The sequence below is a fragment of the Dermacentor albipictus genome, chromosome 3, assembly GCF_038994185.2.
Source record: "Dermacentor albipictus isolate Rhodes 1998 colony chromosome 3, USDA_Dalb.pri_finalv2, whole genome shotgun sequence".
Classification (NCBI taxonomy): Eukaryota; Metazoa; Arthropoda; class Arachnida; order Ixodida; family Ixodidae; genus Dermacentor; species Dermacentor albipictus.
In genome coordinates this window covers 15,948,555-15,970,263 of record NC_091823.1, presented here as the reverse complement: position 1 = coordinate 15,970,263, position 21,709 = coordinate 15,948,555, and the positions used below count along the sequence as shown (strand labels likewise).

Genomic DNA, 21,709 nt, shown 5'->3' with positions numbered 1-21,709 from the left:
AAAGATGGTTTACCAATAAAGGAAATCACAATTAAATGCTACTGTTCAGTTTTTACATGCAAGCCACATATCGTTAAAATGTCACACTTGCAATCTATGGCGTCATCAGTGTTAGAACTTGAGAAAAGAGAAAAAAAAAAGTGAAGATGCCAAGTAAGAAATATAGCCAGTGACTGTATTTATGACTCCCTTTTATTAAACACCAATGCATCAGCCGTATAAACTTTTGCATATTTTGTGGTCGCACTGCTAAACAACTACATTGCACTGAGCAGGTTGGAAATAAGTACAAGCTGATGTATACCAGGCAATGCACTTGGTGCCCCATGGGCATTTGGTGCCTGTGGGGCACCAAATGCCTCTTCGTTTTGTTTACTGTTATGCTTGCCATACTCTGACATTTTCTTCTTTTAATTTTAACACAAATTTTTAAAACAAACATATTTTTCTGCTTCTTGCTGACACTACCATTTACTACATAGACAACTATCAGGCAAAAAATCTAGTAAGTTAATTACTAAATTATGCATTTAACTTTAATTTCTGCGTTTGGATGCAATCACCACATTGAAGTAGCCAACTTTCATGAGTTTTGTAAAAGGCACTGCTTTAATATACATAATCAAAGCAGCTACAGTAAAGAATTTAAGGCCTACAAGAAGTCAGTTCAACAGATGCACGCCCCACTTTCCCTCCCTTTGATAGCTACAATTATTCTTTTTCTTATCTGTGCAAATATCAAATTAAGATCAAAACATTAGTAGCCTACACAAATCGACTTCTTCTGTGACAATCTGTGAATTGATCTTTTCATGACTTCTTGAAAAGGTATGTGCTATCATCACCTGGTAGAACGGGAACATGTGAGCATGTTGCAAATAGCCTTATTAGCGACATGTTGTGTGGCATTGTGGTGAGATGTGAAAACAAAACAAGAGAAAAGCATCATTCCTTCTTCTGCTTGCAACCCCATCACAGAAGTTTATTTATCTTCATCTATGTTGTGGCACACCAACCAACAAGAACAGTTTTATTTAAATTTGATATGGATGCACTCTGTCTATGCAGTTTTGGAAGTTGGTGTAAATGGTGAGTTAGGAAAGGCAGCATGATCACCCAATCACACTGTTACATTCTTATCTGCCTGTGAGCAGTATAAGCACACTAAGAAGAAAGCATGAAAGAAGGTGTGCAGGTAGCAGAAGTGCCCTCCTCTCCATCTGTTTTCACATGTTGCTGTAGCACTGTGCAACGTGCAGCCGATGAGGATATATGTCATGCGTTATATGTGTTACCTTTCATAAAGGTGATGATAGTACAAGATTTAAGAAAATATGCTTTGTCAACACGCACATGTACTAGGCTTCGCCAAAAGTATGAATATAGTCTTGCATACTTCTACTAAAGCCTAAGCACACTAGAAGTTATCGCCATGTTTGGAAGTCACATATAAGTCAGCAGTAGATATTTATGAACATAGTCTTGCATACCTCTACTAAAGCCTAAGCACACTAGAAGTCATGGCCATGTTTGGAAGTCACATATAAGTCAACAGCAGATATGTACTTATAAACTTTCTAACCATAGTACCCATGTTAGAGTGTATAAGCGCGACTGAACGAGGACGTAGAAAGAAACAGATACACAGGGAAGCGCTGTCTCTGTGTATCTGTTTCTTTCTATGTCCTCGTTCAGTCGCGCTTATACACTCTATCATGGATTCTCACCAACTAGCCCGTTAACTATAGTACACTGGTAGGCTATTAAAATGCCACTCAACATAAATGGATAACCATAATTTTTGAATACAAAGAAAAATTTATACTGTCCTTAAACTTTATAGGCTAAATTTGACAGCAAATAAAATGAAACATAACACAAGCACATGAACTTCAGTAAGGAATAAGTTTGGGCAAGTTGGTTATTCATCGTAATGCAGGTAATATAGCGCAGTAAGGATGAGGGACAAGTCAAGACAGGACAAGTGCTAACTTTCGACAAAGATTTTATTGAAGATCCTCAGCATATATATACACGCATCCGAATCCACAGAGAAGACGAAGATACACTGCCAGGTGCAGACTATGTCAAGAATTCAAGCTCTTTCTTTGATAAAGCCACTGATGCCCAACTGACGCACTCATCTCCAGCCTGTGCAATCTCGGCAGCTTCTGCGATTTCCTTGCTTAAGCTATTGCGATGGTGATACATGACAACACTCTGATCGAAAAGAGGACGGCAAGGTGATTGTGCATCACATTCTTTACAATGGCCTGGCAGTTGGCCGTCCATAACAATATCAATGACTTTTTTGTTGTGCTCTTGCAGATGCACATTCAAGCACCTGCCATTCTGACCAAAGTAGTGTCTTCCACACAAGAGTGGAATTCTGTAAAAAACTCTCTTTTTGCAGGTGACGTAGGCATCTTTGTGCTTGATATTACAGCATGATTTGCGCATTCTCATAGGGCAGCCCAACTTGCCCAAATTCAAAAGCTCATTTGGCACCGTGAACAACACTTTGACGCCGGAACATTGCCCTACTTTTTCAAGATTGTGAGAAACTTTATATAGATAGAGAATCACTGCTACCTTATTTTTGTATCTTTCTTCTTTTTACTCTCTCTTGATTTTCGCTCTCTGTTCATCACTCATGTGCAATTCAGCCTGCCTTCAGCAACTGAGACTATAACGTGCCTCGGATACCCCACCGCCTCCAAGCATGCCAATTGCCTTTGAAGGCTTTCTACCATGAAATGGTCGCACGACTTGCAGAAAATGCCAGAGAAGGAAGAATGCTCTGTAAGTCATGCAATCATTCCATGATAGAAAGCCTTCAAAGGCAAGTGACACGTTATAGTCTCAGTAGCTAAAGGCAGGCTGAATTGCGCATGAGTGATGAACAGAGAGCGGAAGGCAAGAGAGAGTAAAAAAAAGAAAGATACAAAAATAAGGTAGCAGTGATTCTCTATCTACGTAAAGTTTCTCACAATCTTAAAAAAAGTAGGGCAATGTTCCAACTTCAAAGTGTTGTTCATGGTGCCAAATGAGCTTTTGAGTTTGTGCAAGTTGAGCTGCCCTATGAGAATGCACAAACAATGCTGCAATATCAAGCACAAAGATGCCTACATCACCTGCAAAAAGAGAGTTTTTTATAGAATTCCACTCTTGTGTGGAAGACACTACTTTGGTCAGAGTGGCTGGTGCTTGAACGTGCATCTGCAAGAGCACAACAAAAAGTCAGTAATATTGCTACGAACAGCCAACTGCCAGGCCATTGTAAAAAATGTAATGCGCAGCCACCTTGCCATCCTCTTTTTGATCAGACTGTTGTCGTGCATCGCCATCGCAATAGCTTGACCAGGGAAATCACAGAAGCTACCGAGATCGCACGGGCTGGAGATGATTGTGTCAGTTGGGCATCAATGGCTCTACCAAAGAAAGAGTTTGAATTCTGGAGATAGTCTGCACATGGCAGCATGCCTTTGTCTTCTCTGCACATTTGGATGGGTGTATATATATCCTCAGGGTCTGCAATAAAATCTTTGTTGAAAGCTAGTGTTTGTCCTTTCTCAACTCGTCCTTTGCTGTTACTGTGCTATGTTACTTGCATTACTATAAGCACATGGCCTCCAGCATGCACTGCACAATATTAGAGTGCATGGTCAAGAATTTAATGCATGGACAGTCAGGATGTAATGATGCATGCCTTGCTTGTTCTAGGTTGCACTCTGAAGCACTTCACAAATGCACCATCACAGCAGTGCAAAGTCAGGTATCAGCTTCTGCTCAAAGTGATTTAACACAAGCGAAAGAGGCAGCTCACTTTCACAATAGCTGTCTGCACAGCTATGGACTGCGAAGCTTTGGCACTGTATGAACAAATTGGAAAAAAAGGAAGAAAGAGTGCAGCTCGTTATCTCGCAATTAAGCACACACTGAGTTTGACTGGCATGGGTCATCATTATTATGTTGGTGTATATTTACTCGCTCTCAAAACCAACATTTTCTTGCAATTACCTGTGGAACACATGTTGCTTGCCTCTTAACATCAAGCATTGGCCTCTTCATTAGCTCTTTTTTGGCAACAGCCCATTTAATGAAGACATGCTATTAGGCTCTTGGCTAGGCTGTCTCAACAAAGCAGGTCATTCATGCACTTCTTGTACCTTTGAGCAAGAAGTGCTCCCATTATTGGCACGTGAATGGACCTTCTAGACATACATTTGTACATGCAGTATTCCCATCCAACTGCCTGCCCGTCCGTACTGTCATCCCTCATACCTTTCGTTGCTGGTTAGAGGGTTTTTTACGTCAAGGTCACCTTTCTGCTTTTTCTCAAATAAATGTATCTCTCTCTCTCTCTCTCTCTGTACTTGCCATGGTCATGTGGTGGCTATCGCATTCTACTGCTGAGCACGAGGTTGTGGGGTCAATTTCCAGACATGGCGGCTGCCCGTTAATTGGGGTAAAATGCTTGCGTACTTAGATTTACGTCCAATTAATCTGAAGCCTTCCACTGTGGAATTTCTCATAGTCCGAGTGTTGCTTTGGGACATTAAATCTAATTAATCATCTTTCTCCCTCTTTCACAGCCCCTCAAATGTGCACTCTGGCCTTAAGCACAAACACTTATGTGCTCCTTACATCTACTCCAATATAGTACAGTCTACCAGAGGAATAGCTTGCAGAAATCACTGATAGCATACATCCCTACCATATAGCAAAAGCATGGGTTGTTAAGTATCATCCACAGGGTATTCTGTATGCCTCTGGCATTGGAGTTAGCAACAAAGTTTGTAATGAACAGGATAATAATCAATTAGGCAGGCATCCTGAGCATAGACAGGAGGTTAGTAGGGTGTCTACAGTTTATTATCAGACTATTATCACACAATTCTTATGAAGTGGCACCACACAGGTGTTAGAAGTGATAAATTTATAAGCACCATTTCAAGACTAAAGCGTAGGACATTTATAACACTCAGCTTTCTAAAGCGTGGGATATTCCGTGCATGCACACTAATTACAGGAAAGAAATGCTGCGATTTCTCTTGCCGTTTCACTTGAATCAACTAACAATCTGAAAATATGGATTACGGCACTTCATCGCTTTTTGTATGTTGGTGAACTCACACTTGATGTACTATTTTGTTTTTACCACTTTACCACTTTTCTTTTACAATTGTTGAACTAATGTTTGCTGTACCTTTTTGTTTACACAGATTGATTCGGTCCATCTCATTTGTACTTTTTATATATTTTAGCCTTAGTACTGATGTGTTTATTTAAATACAGTGTATTCATCACCTGCCTATAATGTTAGACACCATGCATTGTAATTATGTTTCTATTGAATCTGTACTCACAATATTCTGAAATTATTGTTTGGTCTATTATGTACAATTTCTTATTTTGTTTGCCTTAAATTTACCTTCGCATTGTTGTATTTGCCTGTCCTTGCCATTTGTACTGGGTCGTGGTCCTAGTCAAGCCCACGTAGCAGCTTTTTGACCACGGCCCTCAGCATTCCAAATGTTGGAATAAAGTTTATGATTTGATTTGATTTCATTTAATTTCATTTGAAGAAGGTGCACTTATCATGTCAATCAGCAGACTTACCCACAGAGAAATTCAACGTTCACAGGTCATAAAGGGAATATGCCAAGCAAATAATAAATTCTTTACGTGAACATGCCAGATGACTTTTTCAAATAGTTGATGAAGTTGGCAAGAGAAAGAGGCACAGGCAAAGGCAATAGTTAAATATTCCAAGGACCACAGGCTCAGTCACTGCGCAGCTGCTGCTAGTCTTTTCTGCATTCCCTCCTCAACACCCACATTTGAATTGACTCATGCCAATTCAGTGTTCATGCACTTCCTACACTCGCACTAGGAGCTTCCAGGTTATCTCCTAATACTGCTTGCCACACACCAACCAAACACAAGTGTGCAGTGAATGACATCTGTGCAAGCTGCTCTTTTGGTCTAATTTACTTCATTCAGTACAAATCCGTGCACAACGTGCAAAGAGCACACGCACATCAGATCGACACAGCACCAGGGGTCATGCCACAATTGCACCTCTGACCAGCAACCAATTGCCAGGCGCACTTGCTTCTTGCTATGTACATGCAGCGGTGGTGTATCCTAACGTGACACGATCACTTTCAGCATGCACTGAATGGCTAGGCCAGAAAAGGTCAGAAAATGAAGCCCCTCTCTTGCCAGCACAACTTTCATATTACATAGCTGACGTTGTGTAAATAGAAGTACCAGCTACACATGACTCCTCAAGATAAACCAATGCCTACTTTGCATTCATATTTAGTACACCAGCAGAATCTTGCAGTTTATTCAGTTTAATACCACATTTGGGTGCATTATGATATTAAGCTGAATGCGCTGCAAAATGCCACCTATGTGCAACACACCACATGTGTATTTAAGCCAGTTATAGCCCTCCGAAATAGACCTCCACACTCTTACTTTTTTCAAGTTGCACTGCTCATACACTACTACTCTTTCAATACCTGAATGTCACGCTGTTCAACACTTTCATGAATTACAAAACTATGCTAGTGGTTCATAATAGAATCAACACTAACTATCCAGAGCATTCAATTATCTTGTATGCTGGATATGAAAGCAGTAACAAAATAAAAGACAACTACCTCATTTAACAAGGGAAAATGGCTACAGTAAAAGGACAATTACAAGTAATGTAGTCGCTATCTGGCATAGCCTTCTTGTAGAAATGATACATTATAAAAACATCCATTTAGCCTTAAAATGATATTTCTTAGCTCATGCTTGAACATCTGAAAAGTTACAAAAACGTGTCTTTTTGCAAAGATACTTATATCTCATAATGAACAGAAACTATATATAAGCCTCATGTCGTCATTAAGTTCACCTGTTAGCTATATTGAAACCTCATTTATTTTCAGTTTCATTTGCTAGCTATATTGCCTTTGTGTGCAGTGCACCATATACAGTTTATATAAATGTGTTGCTTCGATTTCTGTTATTTTCATATTGACCTATTATTTTGGTGTGTAATATACGCATATCTTTATTTACACTTGAATGGATCCTGACTAGCACTGAGGTAGGAAGTTCAGACACTTTAATACAATACAGTACATAAAATTCGAGCACAAACAAGCCAGCAACTTAGAAGAGTCATGTATGCCCGGGACCCATATTTACGCAACACTAGGCTACTTATAAAAAGAATTTCAACAAAGTGGACAGCAGAATTTCTGTGTCGTCAACAGATTCCCTTTATCGCACCTGCTGTAGAACACTCAAAAGTAAATGTGGCAGTGAAAGCGATTGTGTGAAAGTGATCACAGTACAGCTCCAGTGTTGCGTTACTGTCGCAGCATAATGTATGTCCATGCCCTAGTACAGGCAAGACATGCATCCTCACTTTTCACTTATTCATTAACACATAAAGATTATTAACATGAGTGTGAAAAATATGAGCACATAATGAAGCCCATGTGCTTGCATGATCATGTTTCATTCATCACCAAGACTATAAACCAAACAAGTGGTAATAAGTGGTACAAATGTGGAAGGGGCGCATATATAAGAGGAAAGGGAAGCTAATCATTCCTAGCCTCACCAATCACCAGTGAGCTCAGAATTTGGCATAACAAAATTATCGAAATGGAACGTTTACTCCTACAATTACTTTTCATTGCAAGCTATGACTATGCAGCCCAACAGCTACATCCCAAGCTTCTGGTAATGTGCTCAACACAAGTGCAATGGGTTAGTGCACGAGCTACAGTGCATGACAAACGTAACACCAGAGTTTGAAGCTGCCTCTGTTACTGTATCTTTACAAATATAATAGGACCCAAAAAATAATGCAGGAGCTTATTTAAAAAAAAAATTGAAGTAGATAAATATGTTGTGACAATGCCACCTGACACTGCGCATAGCCACCACAACCAGAGGAATAAAACAACAATATTACATACACCAGTGCTTTTACAATAGGTAGTTCTGAACAAATCAATTATGCTCTCTATCATCTGTACTAATTTTTTTGGCACTGCCTATGAGCAATGTCACTTAAGAAAAGTTCAAGAAGAGAGCCAGGCCCACTGCCAGTCTTGCCCAGTTACTGCTGTTGCACAGTATTGCACCAGTTACCACTCTAGCTATGTTTGGAAGTTTACATGCAGAATACTATGCAAGGCCTAGAGGCCATTTCTTTCACAAATAAGGTGCTTAACACTTTTCGCAACTTACCAATTTTCAAAACTTGAGTAAATCTGGCCCATTAGTGCCTATGCAGGTTTCTTCAGTGGTCTTTCAATCGGATTTGGAATTATGGGAACTAAAAGAATAATTTCAGCCCAGCTGATGGCTAAACATGCAGTGTAAATACAGCTGTGATAATTCCCTCTCTGACGACAAAAGTGCCAACGTAATACGCGAAACATTTTATATTATAGTTTCTATCACTACAAATGTTCTAGATATATAGTGAACCACGGCACAGTTGCAAGTTCTTCTTCATAGGCTCTGATCGTCTGCTGAATTAATCAATGCTCACTACTCATACCACACCTGTATGAAATCACTGCTTCAAAGAAAGAAAATATGGAATCAAAATGCATGTAAAATTACGTGCAACTTTGCTATAAGAGCACAATGTTACCAAGCTACAATAAAATGGGAAAATTCAGCCAGAGGAAAAAAACTCTGAGTCATAGAAATGAATCTGTGGGACAGCATGCAAAGTCGGCAACTGCCAAGCTGAAGCCTGTGCATCCCATCATTCCCATGGTGGTTGAACTGCAGTGCTTGTTTTCCCTCAAGTGTGCTCATTTTAAATTACAAGTGGATAGAATGGTTGGCTGGTACGCGAAAGTTATCACAGATAAGACAAATGGTGGGATAGATTGTTCAAATGTTGCTTGCAAAAAAGAAACTTGTGTTATATTTGTTAAACTACGGTAACTTACATTAATGAATTGGCATATGGACACCACAGTATAGTGCACTGCCGACACCGAATTTTTTCTTTCCTGAATGAGATAATCAGTGCATTTCAACTGCATGCAATCAGTGAGGTAGAACCATAAGTTATGTATATGTCATATGCAGATTGCACATGTCCATGCAGTTGGCTAAAGCAATTTCGACAACCATGAGAAATGCACAGTGAAAAATGCAAAGGGCAGAATGGGATTGCCGAGTCAAATGTGTGAATGCAAAGTTGTAGCAACAGTATCGACATACATCAACATCCATCCATTGCATCGAACTCTGACGGAAATGAAAGATTCACACTAGAGCTTTGCAAGAATCGGCAGCACAATTGAGCACCAGAATCAAAGATGCTGTGCAAGAGTGCCGACTGCTTTGTTGTGCAAAAAAAGGCTTGCAAAAAGGGCATGCGCTATCTCAACAAAGGGCAACTGTGTTGTACTGGCTCACAAAGTATAAGAACTGCACACTGGATAAGTTGCAGTGATGTAAACTTTGCATACTAGTAAAATTTAAAAAACGGTCATACACACATTTTTTGGTTCTGAACTGCAACATGTCATGTTTATGCTACTTGCTGTAGTTATTCTTATGTTCACCTCAACTGCTATTAACACACGCATCTACTATGCAAACCTATGCCAAATTGTGTAAGAGGCAGGGCTGTGCATCGAGCTGTTTGTGCCTTTTGCTTCACCCTCCCCTCGATGGCACAGGAAGTTCTTGACAAATCTTGACATTACAGGCAGCTGCAACCCGAAAAACTTGGAGGGTGCATAAGCTGCACCTTTAAGAGCGGAACGCGATAGCATTCAAAGTTCCCCGACTGCTTCTCATGCTTCCCAGGCAACTGCAGCTTACGTAACCGTAATATTTACTGGGAAACACTGGCAGCGAATGCTACGCACGAAGGCAAGCTTTCTGGTAGAAATGCGGCCTCTTACATGGGCTGATCCTGGAAGTAGTGCACAGCCACGCCAAGAAAATTACATCATTTCTAGGTTTCTGTTGTTGTTTTGCACTTTTAGTTTTTAAGTATGAGAAGACTTAACATAAAAGGCATGCCCTGTCGGTGTTTTGTTTCATGACATTTTTTTTGTGGGCTGTCATTCGCATAATTCCGAGGAATAACATTGTAAAGAATGTAAGGCAAGTTATGAGCAACTTTAATGATAGAATGGTGCAGCAATACAACCCACATATACTGCATGTCGTAGAGCAAGGCATAGCATATAGATATACCTAAATATATTCAGAAATGTTTGCTCATGGACAACTCCACTAACGCTGACACCGACACCAGATTTTCTGCAACATGAGGCCATTAATGCTGTCGCATTAAAATTGTTGTTCAACTGCTGGAACACGAACTGCTGCTAACTCCTCCTGCTATGGTGTCTCTTACAAGCATGTGCTTTAGAATGTGAATTTTTTCTTTTGTGCCAGGCTTCCCATTTAAAGTGACATGGTTGTGTTTTTGTCTGCTGCAGGTGCCCTGGTGATATTTTTGCAGGCCTGTATGTGCAGGTGGCATTCAACACACACATATACTAAAGGCCTATGAGCATCACAACATCCAAACACATTTATTTCTGAAAGCTCTCCTTACTCACTGTCCTGTAGGACTCGCCAGTTCCCCTTTTTACAAGAACATCGCATGCCCTCATGTGCTGTGCTTTGTGCAAACAAAAAAGAAAAAAATATATGTGCACAAGAATGTTGACATGGCATAAGGGTATACCTTTACGATGTTCACCTGCCACATGCTGACAAACACAGGAACATTGTTATTAAAGCGTAGCGCCTTAGCTTGCCGCGGCATCTGTACGAGCAAAAACAGCAGAAGGTTAAGCAGGCAGACATGCTGCACACGGCAAAACAGCATGAATGATGAGTCTGTAGTGTAGGCACAACAATACACATGCTCGCTAAATTGCATCCATCAAGGCACTTTCCCATTTCAACCATGCACTGCAGAATGCAGGTAGTACAGTGTCACCAGAAATGTCATGCAATCAGAGACAATGTTTTAACATGAATACAATAACACCAATAGCAATACCATATAAAATCACATAACACATGCAGTTCTTTCCTTTACTTGCTTTTGCATAAGAAGCAAGGGTGTGGCTACTTCATGACAAAAACATTACGCATGTATTTTTTTCAGCCTCAAGTTTCTTCACAAAAGTAAACACATTTGTCCCTACAAAATAACACCACTGTATACACTGTATAGGCTCACATGAATCTGGAGCTGATAGCATTGGCAAGGCACAATATTACACCAACATATAAATATGGCTACAGCTTGAGAACTTCTTTGCCTTCTTCAGATTTCAATGGTTCTTTTGCCTCATAAACATTGTGGATGTACGTTAAACATGGGTAAAATTTCACTTTCTCCTATTTTTGAGCAGTCTTACGTCTGGGGTGGGCAGGGTAGTTGGGTGCTACAATTTCTCACCTAAGGTTGGTAGAGCAGCTATTTAAAAAACTCAACTAGCAAGGTAAGAATTAGTGCGCAAATAGATTGTTCCTTACTTCTTCTTTTTTTGTCTCAAATGAATGAAAACTTGAAACGAAAATACAAAACATCAAATATTGCTACCAATCTGCCAATTAAGAGTGGAGTAAGTTGGAAAATCATTGTGCTTGGTGCATTGAGCAACAGGCTGAGATGCGTCGCACAAAGAGCTGATGCACAGTGGAAAAGAATCTCCAAGCACCTTTCAAGGAGTATTTTCTCTCTAGATGCAGAAAACGATAAGAAAACAGAAATCCTGATATTCTTATTGCACTAATATCATTCTGCACCTCCTGCAACTGCAGCCCATGTAAGTGCAGTCCTCATTTTTACGAGAAACTCATTACAACTCTTAAATGACTAGATGCTTGGAAGACATAATTATTGGGTGTACAATAGTGTTAGGGCGTTAAAATAGTTCAACAAATGCAGCTATTACACTATCTATACAGTAATAATTATGCAAACGGTACCCACCTTTGCCATGCTACACTGGGTGTGAAGCGCTGTCTCTATTAGGTGCAATTAATATAACAATTATGTGTTCTTCAGAATCCAAGCTCTTACATGAACAATTTGAAATTGAAATTATTAATCAGTGGACAAACGCAATTCAAGACAAAACAGCAGTCTAATATTTGTGCAAATTTACACAGAAAGCAAACCTCTTTGCATCCAGTTAAAGAACTATCACTAATTCAAAGTGTGCACACACATAAGGCCATTGATAACTCTATGAAACTGCTTACCATTCAGGAGTCATTAGATGTTCCAGCATAACTGAGTATATGTCTAAAATTCTTACTGCTTACCACTCTTGTTGAAAAGAAAAGTATGCAATCATTGCATTCTACCAGTGCTAACATATGGGGCAGACACTGGGCAGACACAGAAGACAGCAGTGTGGATCAGAGAGTAAACGGGGATAGCCGATATTATAGTTGGGCAGGCCATGTAATGCGTAGGGCAGATAACCAGTGGACCATCTAAGTTCAAAGTTACAGAATGGGTCCCAAAGAAAGGGAAGTGCAGTCAAGGATGGCAGAAAATTAGGTGGAGCAATGAAATTAGGAAATTCGCAGGCACAAGTTGGAATCAGTTAGCACAAGACAGGGATAATTGGAGCTCGCTGGGTGAGGTTCTCATCCTGCAGTGCACATACATAAAAAATATGCTGATAGTGATGATGTCTAATTATATCATGAGCATAACAAATGTTGAGAAAAAAATTGCAACGAATGTAATTTTTTAATCATGCAGCATCCATCCTCAGCGCCTTTTGTACTACTATGGTTTGGTCAGGCAAAGAAGCTCAACCTAATGAAAGCCAGATGAAATCTAATTAGGTGTCCTATGAATACAAAAGGAAAGATCCATCCTCAGCAACTTTTGTACTAGTACTTTGATTTGGTGAGGCAAAGAAGCTCAAAATAATTAAAGCCAAACTAAAACTAATTAAGCGGCCTATGAATACACAAAAAAAAGATAGCCAATGAAAATTTTTATTGTTTAAATTACATGAAATTATGAGTTATCTAAGTATGAATAATCTCTAGCTGTCTGCATGCAGACATTCAAATTCCGCAGAAAAGAGATGTATGTGTGAGTACGACAATTAGTGTACTTGCTACATGCATTACTTTATATGTATGCTGTTTTTATGTCTTTAGGTGTATAAATAAAGCTCATTTTATTTGATTCATTGATTGATCCATAGATTGCCCACAGTCAGCATGATTTCTGCATGCTGTCTGCACTACTGAACTTACGATTCAGCAGGCAACACATGTTGTCACATGTACAGCCCACTACTACTAACAACTTGCATCTTACAAACTTAGTAAAATATAAAGAGAAATAATCCAGGCACATAACCAATGCATGCATACAAAAAAAAATTAATATTTAAAGAAAGTAACTTCACACAATTTTTGGCATAAAGTGAAGCTCCATCAATCCGTATGTTTTGATTGCGTTACTGAATAGATAATCACCACTTTTCACTGATGCTGTATCTTCAAGTGGGGATGTGGCTTCACGGAAAGGCACTTGTTACTGCTGTGAAGCCCATACCTAAAGGCATTTATGTATAACTTGCACCCAGCGCTGCAAACACTATAGAAATTTCTTTAAATGCAGACATTGTGAGCCTTGTTTGATGAAAAGGGTAAACATCTCAAATCTCGAGAAATCTTGCTGGATGCAAGGAAGTTTGCCTTCCACCCTCAGCTACTAATCAAGAAATGGAGTTAACGCTGGTGTCACCTTTTTTATCGTCCGCATTGATATACTTTGAGCTTTATCGCATTTGTCGACCAATATAGTGAGTCGTTGCAGAAAAAAATAAACAATGCCTCCGTACTGTGAAAGCACACAAGGTAATCTTGGTTAGCTTTCACTTCATTCTTTGCCAATGGTTGGACACTGTGCTAATAAATACCGCTGAAAGCATAAGAACATGAAATGAGACATCGTTTCAGCTTCAGAACAATGACTAAACTATTCAAGTTCTAAAACAAGTTAATAAGCAACTTCCCCACAAAATTTGTTGTCACTTGCATAGAAATCTGAGCAAATTCGTCCTTGCACAAAACATAGCATAAATGATGACAGCCTTGTCAACGATTCCATGGTGCTTGCAAAAATCTACTATAACCTAGGGAATTCCCCCCCCCCCCCCCCCATCTTTATTTAGACCAAGTTGGCAGTTATGTAGCTCCTGAGGTTGGCAGCATTGCCCACACCTCTACATTGTACATAAATTTTTTTCGCTTCTTTGGTGCCAGTCTCAAAAACAAAACAAAAAAGTAGTTCTGCATAGCCAAATATGAAGCGCATGACGACCAGATATCTAACAGCCATCATTAAAATGAGCACAAGCTTTGAATCTGCCTAAGCGTAAGGCTTAGACTCACGAAATTCCAATGACGTCAACTTTTTAACCAAGGGAACGTTTCATAACACATGCCAGACACGTTGCTCTTGTTATAAATTGTAGGACTTATGATAAGACTATTTCATCATATACAAATATATGTTTGACTATCAGTGCTAAGCACAGATGATCACAAAATATTCCAGGTCAACATCACAATACTAAGAAAAAACAAAATCAATTAGCCATAGCAGATTAGCAGCAAGAAACTCCTGCAATATTCCATCTTGATAAGTTTTGTTATTCAGCAGCCCTGCCACATAAAATAATAGAGCAAACGAAGCAGCTGTGTTAATGCCGTCATTGTTCTGTTCTACAGTGGGCTGAGCCAAACAATATTAAAGTGCTAAAGAACTCGTTTTTGGGCATGCTTGCGCTTGTCTGTTTAAGGAACCAAGCATAAAACATTAGGCAAAATAAGTCAAGCTATGCGAGTAATTTAGATAAAAGGGAAACAACTAGTATTAATAACATAAATGTATCTTTTCAGCTCCATTACAGACACAGCTAATTATATTTGTATATTCATAGTTTTTCTTTCTCCTCAAGGCTACATTTACAACATCTGCTCTATCAGAAATGTGTTACATCCTTTTGCCACCATTACTTGTTCTGCCGAGACAGGAGGATGAATCACAAGTGCAGCAATGTAACACTAATAAAAAGCTAAAATTTTTAAAACTTCAAAGATGTATTGAAGATAAAGACTGCACATGTGATAGCAGCATGAGATACAGTCGTGTTCAATATTAACTGCAACATGATGCCCATAGTCTAAGGGGCTCCAAGATGGCACAATGATGCCAACATACAGAAAATTTGAGAATCAAACACCTTTCCAATTACTAATATTTATTAGCCACAAAAACAAAGATTGAGGAGGTGCTCGAGGTGCCTCTGCAGGCTGATAATTATGGTGAGCACACTTCCTAGGAGCCACAACAACCAGCTGTGTTCCCACATGATGCAGTTGATAACTCCTTAAATAATTTTGTGCGTGTTTTCAACATCAGGGCACTGAAGGAATTGTGAGCAAGCTAAGTGAAATCTGGATGACATTGTGCAGATTTACACAGTGTTGGCTAGTAACAACTACTCCAATAGTTGGAGTAAGAGTGCATAAAACAATGCACTGCATCATGCAAATAAAAAAAACGTCTTTCTATGTCTGCTCTATGGCATGTTTTCGTGTTGTTGATATGTTGGTGCACCAGTAATAGATTTTGAGTATGTGGATCACTTCCATTGAGGTGAAAAACATTTCCCAATCTCTTTCAGTTCAATTAAATGGCGTCTGATTTATGTGCTTAAAAACATTTGTCATATAGCCCAAACAACAACCCACTTTTCTGAAATCTAATATAAAGAAAGGCACAGTTGCTGCCCTTATTACAAATGTTACTAAAAGCACAAAATGACCAGTGGTTAGAATGCAAGCATTGCCATACCAGCAAACATGATCTGATATGAAGGGAAGGATCTGGCCCAGATAAAATATTGAATTCATGTAAGTAAGAATGTGCAATGTCAAAAACCTACTTTTCAAAATGAGGCATTCGTGTAAAGCTCATAATCATATTTAACATGAACTTTATTGCAATATTTTACTGCATCCACAGGTCTACATAGAGGCTGCACAAGAGAAAGAAATGTTCTGAAGAATATAAGCGCAGCACGTAAACTGCGTAATTTTTTAGGATAGTGAGAATGCACAGGGCCATCGCTGACAAGACCAGAGACCAGTAAATGTGCCTTGGTAGAATGGGTAGCTATTAGTAAACCATTGTAAGCTTGCTTGTAATACCACAGCACTGCTGAGTGGGATGCCAAATAGCTTGCACAGGTGCTGGCTTGCACCTGCTCAGCTACATCCCCTGTGCTCTTACTACCACCATTTCCTACAGAAATTACCAGAGGAAACTCCGGCCTAGCGATCGTTCAGCTGCCACGGAAAAGATGATTACTATTATTATTAGACTTTATTGGTGCGAGAGCATATAAGGCCAGAGAGCACCATCCATGTAAATGATGGCTAGTACATGGATTTGTCTAGTGTTCATGCTTGTGTCTTCAAACATACTTGAACCGATATTTAATACACTTTATCTTTCAAAACTTTCAAGAACTGATAGTTTTCTACAGGCAGCAAGGCAATTAGTCTCTGCTCACATTCGTAACCATTGCGTATTGTTGCATCTACAATGTAATATGTCGTTGCAAATGATCAATCTGCAGTCACAAAGTCACATGAAGCGAGAAGGGTGAAGCTTAGGTAAATCCATGCAATGTTAATCATTCCCATGCTGGCTGAACCGCCACAACTGCTGCTCCCACAGATACTAGCACCAGAGCTCGCTCTAGTAATTTTTGTAGGAAACTCTATGCTTGTTACATTCTACACCGTCAAGATTGTCATGAAACTCAAATGCCAGATTCATACACTCCAATTGTGGTGCACACGGCTTAATCTCATTCTTGCTGACTTTGTGACCAAATTAAAGTAAGCCATGTGCATTGCCTATACTCAATACTTCCTTTGCAGACCACTGTGAGTTTAAAGAGAAATATCAACAAATTAGATACCTACAGCAGCGAACAAAGAGATACGACATATTGTACCTTGGGTCCTCTGAGCTAAACTGCTGATAAAGCTGGCACTGTGTTAGGTCAGACCGCTAGCCTTGGGCAATAGCCTCCTGAACATTCACTGCCAAGTTTGCTATTCGCACCACACAGCCCGCCCATCATGCACACAGCTTATGGACTCCAAGATCATATAACAAGGCCACCATATGCATCAACCACCATGTGAAAATATGCGCACGCTGGTTAGAGAAATTTTAACAATAACTGGAGAGGTTAGCCGAGAGTAAGGCTTGGCATGCTGCTGCAAGTTTAATATATTAAAGAGATCAAAGGAGAGAAAAGAAAAAAAAAACGTGGATGCATCCACACGCACACAAACACGGAAATGTGGGAAACAGTGAGCCTCATACAAAATAAACAAAGTGGAAAATGGAGATTTACAGCATCATAACTACTTAAAAGTTAAACATCTCAGCTCCTTGGAAGCAGCAATGTACACCTTGTTTGACATAATTGAAAAAAAAAACTAATAGCTTAGAAATGTAAGCAATTTTTCACAGGAAACATTAATATCATATCATTTTGCTCACTATTGCGCATCTCTACTCAGAACATCGAAGCACAAGGAGGCCGCAAAGGTAAAAGAAAAGACGAATAATGAGCAATAAGGATTCAGTGTTTTAGAGTAGAAAGTCACACTGACTGTGTCCTGAATGCTGCTCTGCCTGCTCCGAATGCCCGAATCTTTGCGGCTACTGTTCAGCGTTGAGAGGCTGCTGTGGCGGTGGACAGGGGGTAGCATGGGAGCAACTTCTTCTTCCTCAATGTCCTGGAAAAATGTTAAAGATAGTTACATGAACACATAGATCCTCTAGTCTGCTTGGACTACGACAGCAATTTATCTTTCCTGAAACCATGTAATACAGCTTTTATTGTCAGAACTGAACTTCTGGAATGTTGATATTTTATGTTGAAATTAATAAGGGCAAGCAACTCAGGGTCATGTTGTTGGTGTGCAATGGCGGCCGTATCAAGAACATGGAGGAATGGCATTTTGTCTTCATGCGATGAAGCAGTCAACTTTATCAGTGACCACAACAGGCTATCAGCATCTGTATGTCTTTTCCCCAACTTGAAGACAACCATCATGTCGAACTCTTGCAGCCTGAGGCTCCAGCGCACTAGTCGCCCAGAAGGATCTTTCTGGTTTGTCAGTCAGCATAGTGAATGATAATCACTCATAACTTTTAAAGGCTGTCTGTAGAAATATGGGTGAAATTTCATAACCGCCCACATCACAGCAAGGCATTTCTTTTCAGTTGTCGAGTAAATGGCTTCTGTGTGCAAGAGCATTCTGCTTACACAGGCAATCACCCTTTCAGCGTTGTCCTGCAACTGCATGGGCACTGCTCCCAGACCAAGATTGCTAGCATCAGTGTGAAGCATTTTAGGGGCTGCTTCGTCAAAGTAGGCAAGTACTGGAGGTGTTTGTAGCTATTGCCTCAGCTCATAAAATGCAGTTTTCTGTGCCTCGCCTCACACAAACACCACGTCATCTCTTGTGAGGTGAGTTAGTGGCGATGCAATCTGTACAAAATCTGCGATAAACTGACGATAATACATGCAGAGGCCCAGAAAGCGCCTGACAGCTTTCTTGTCACAGAGTATAAGAAATTGTGCGATGGCGGCAATTTTGTCAGGATTGGGATGAACACCAGCATGACTGACATGACAAAGAACTGCAGTTCCTCAGAGCTAAAGTGGCATTTTTGTGGCTTGAGAGTGAGGCCTACCAACCGGATGGCTTGCAGAACCACTTTCAGTCATTGCAGGTACTCGTCAAACGTTGCAGAAAACACAGTGACATTGTCGACATAGACCAAGCAGGTTTTCCACTTCAGCCCTATAGCACAGTATCTATGAGCCTTTGGAAAGTTGCAGGCACAGAGCACAAACCAAAGGGCAAAGCTTTAAATTCGTACAGTCCATCTGGCATCACAAAAGCGGTTTTCTCAGTCTCTCGGGTCCACCTCGATTTGCCAATATCCCCTTTTCAAGTCCATTGAGGAAAACTAAAGAGAGTGTTGAAGCCGGTTGAGGTAGTCATCTATATGTGGGAGTGGGTAGACATCTTTCTTTGTAACCCCATTTAGCTTGTGGTAGTCGACACGAATACGCAGGCTACCGTCCTTCTGGACTAATACTACAGGCGATGCCCAGGGGCTCTTTGACGGTTTAATAACGTCTTCTTCGAGCATTCTAGTTACTTGCTCCTGTATCGCTTCACATTCTTTCAGAACCACACGACAAGGGTTCTGGTGAATTGGTCTGGCCTTGTTGATGCAAAGCAGTCCTGGAAATTGGCTAGTAATGCGAGGAGTTTTTGTCATTCTTCTTGCGGCAAGGTAGTGCTGACGCCAAGAACAGGAGACAGATCTTATGCAGATACTTCTTCAAGCATTGAAAAGCAGCCCTGAACATCTGCATTACCGTCGATATAGGCCACAACCGTACCCCTGGGAAGGTGGCGACGCTCGATGCTGAAATCTGTCAGCAACAAATCTGTGTGCCCATTAACGACGTTGACGATACCTCATGCAACTGAAATATCTTGAGTAAATAACAGCGGGGTTATTTGGTCTGCAGCTCCTTCCCCATTGAACAGCACGTCGCACGCCACAGAAACAAGGGTGCACAACCGAGGTGGGATGACAACGTCGTCATCACTGAGGTGTAACGAGTTGCGTGGTGGTTCTAAGCAATCAACTTAATCAGGGTCATGATAAAATGTTACCAAACGGTCTGGGATGTTGATGACCGCACCATACTTTCTCAGAAAGTCTATTCCTATAATCAAGTCTTTACAATACGCGTCAAGAATAACGAAAGTGGCAACGAAAGATGCACCTCCTATGTTGACTCTCGCCATACATCGTCCGGCAGGCATCAGTAACTGGCCTTCTGCAGTCCTTATATGGGGCTCTGTCCATGGCATCTTTACTTTCCTGAGACAAACTGCGACGTCTGGACTTATTATGGAGAAGTCAGCACCAGTGTCGACCAAAGCTGTTGCTTGCTGCCCGTCAACAAAAACAATAAGGTCTTCGCTTACAACTTCGTCGCTGTTACGGCTCATCAGCTTCATAGCGTCCTGTGGTGGAAGTAACGCGGACTCTTTATCGTCGTGACAACTTGCTACCTTACCTCTAGCATTTAGTTTCCCCAGCGTGGGCTAGGTCTCTTCACCCTGAGGTCAGTGAAAGTGCAGCATATTGACGCAGATGAATGTGCGGGAGAAGGAGATCATGACCAATGGCCCATGTCGACCTGGTGATTTGGCAGCGACTCCTTGTCATTGGCTCGGCGATCGTCAAAATGAGAGCGGGTGGCTGGACGCCCTTGAAAAGGAGCTTGGCGGTGTAGCGAGTAGTTGTCGTTGGCACACTGACTGTCAAACCATGGGCGGTGAGGGCGAAACGGTACGTCATGATGCCAGCAATGGCGGGAAATGAGGCCAACACCATTGCAGTTGAAACAGAGTGGGCACCGATCTGCAGTTCGCCATATATTTGTTTTCCAAAACTGCGGACGTCTCGGAGGTTTTTCCTGGGATGACCAAGGTGTGGCAGTTGACGGCTGGCAGTACGGCGGTATGACATAACAGCTGGTGAACGTCAGACTGCGGGGCGCAGTTTATGGAATGCGGCTCTGGACTAAGGTTCAGAGATGAGAATGCTTGCCTGATTTCGTCACATATGACATTGGCAACAGACACCACTGGAGGTTCCACTGTCGTAGTCGTGATCAATGTTTCTAATCAGATCGCGCAGAGAGCTCCAAGTTGTCAGCAGTGATGGTGGCTGCGTTGATCTCGTTGCTGCTAGACAAGTGATCCTACTGCCTGCATCGTTGACAAAGTGTTTGCTCAATAGCAGTAGCTTCCTTGATAAAATCAGCCAGGATACTTGGTGGATCGCACACTAGTCCAGTGAACTACTCTTTCACGTCGCGCATGAGGTAGCTTAACTTCTTATCATCTGTCATGTTTGGGTCGACTCTACGGCACAGACGGACCATGTTCTCAGCGAACATTGCAACGGTTTCGTAGGGTTTCTCAACCTGTAACTCAATTAGCTGCTGGGCATGGTCACATCGGTCGACACTCGCAAAGGTGTCAAGGAGCTGTTGGCAGAAGTCACTCCAGGTCAATAAACTGCCTTCTTTGTTTACATACGAGCGCTACAAAATAGACAATGGTGAGCTTTTGTTTAGAACTCCACTCATTGTTCTTGGCGATGTGCTCAAACTGGTCAAGCCAGTGTTCGACATCTTCAAAGGTGCCACCGTGAAAGTGATGGGGAACTCGTGGTTGAAGAAGGGTTACCTGTGGCAGGCTGGACAAATGGACGCTTTCGGGCTCTCTCTCTCTCTCTCACACACACATGCACGCACACACACATTAAGTATTTTCCTCTCTTTTGCCTAATATGTCTGGAAGAAGGTTCCTGCAGGGGGCTGAGCTCCAGGACAAGGCTTTGCAATTGACAACTGAAACGATGCACAGGCATTGCAGCGGGCGACAGAGTGTCCAGGCTGGATGAACGGCTCCCAGGAGGGGTCTGGACCATTGGGTTCCTGTACCCAGCACC

General features: G+C 41.0%; 1 protein-coding gene across 5 annotated transcripts in view; it reads right to left on the bottom strand.

Annotated features, from left to right (window-relative positions):
* Positions 1 to 21,709, bottom strand: part of Ac13E (Adenylyl cyclase 13E) — a 270,901-nt gene that overhangs the window by 8,642 nt on the left and 240,550 nt on the right. For 4 of the 5 annotated variants that reach the window (XM_070535151.1, XM_065451068.2, XM_065451067.2 and 1 more), the window contains 2 exons: positions 17,764 to 17,889; positions 10,754 to 10,834 (listed from right to left, as the gene is read on the bottom strand). In XM_070535151.1, the coding sequence (XP_070391252.1) occupies positions 10,754 to 10,834; positions 17,764 to 17,889 (207 nt within the window). The remainder of the gene's footprint in view (positions 1 to 10,753; positions 10,835 to 17,763; positions 17,890 to 21,709) is intronic. The other variant, XM_065451070.2, reaches the window with a different exon arrangement.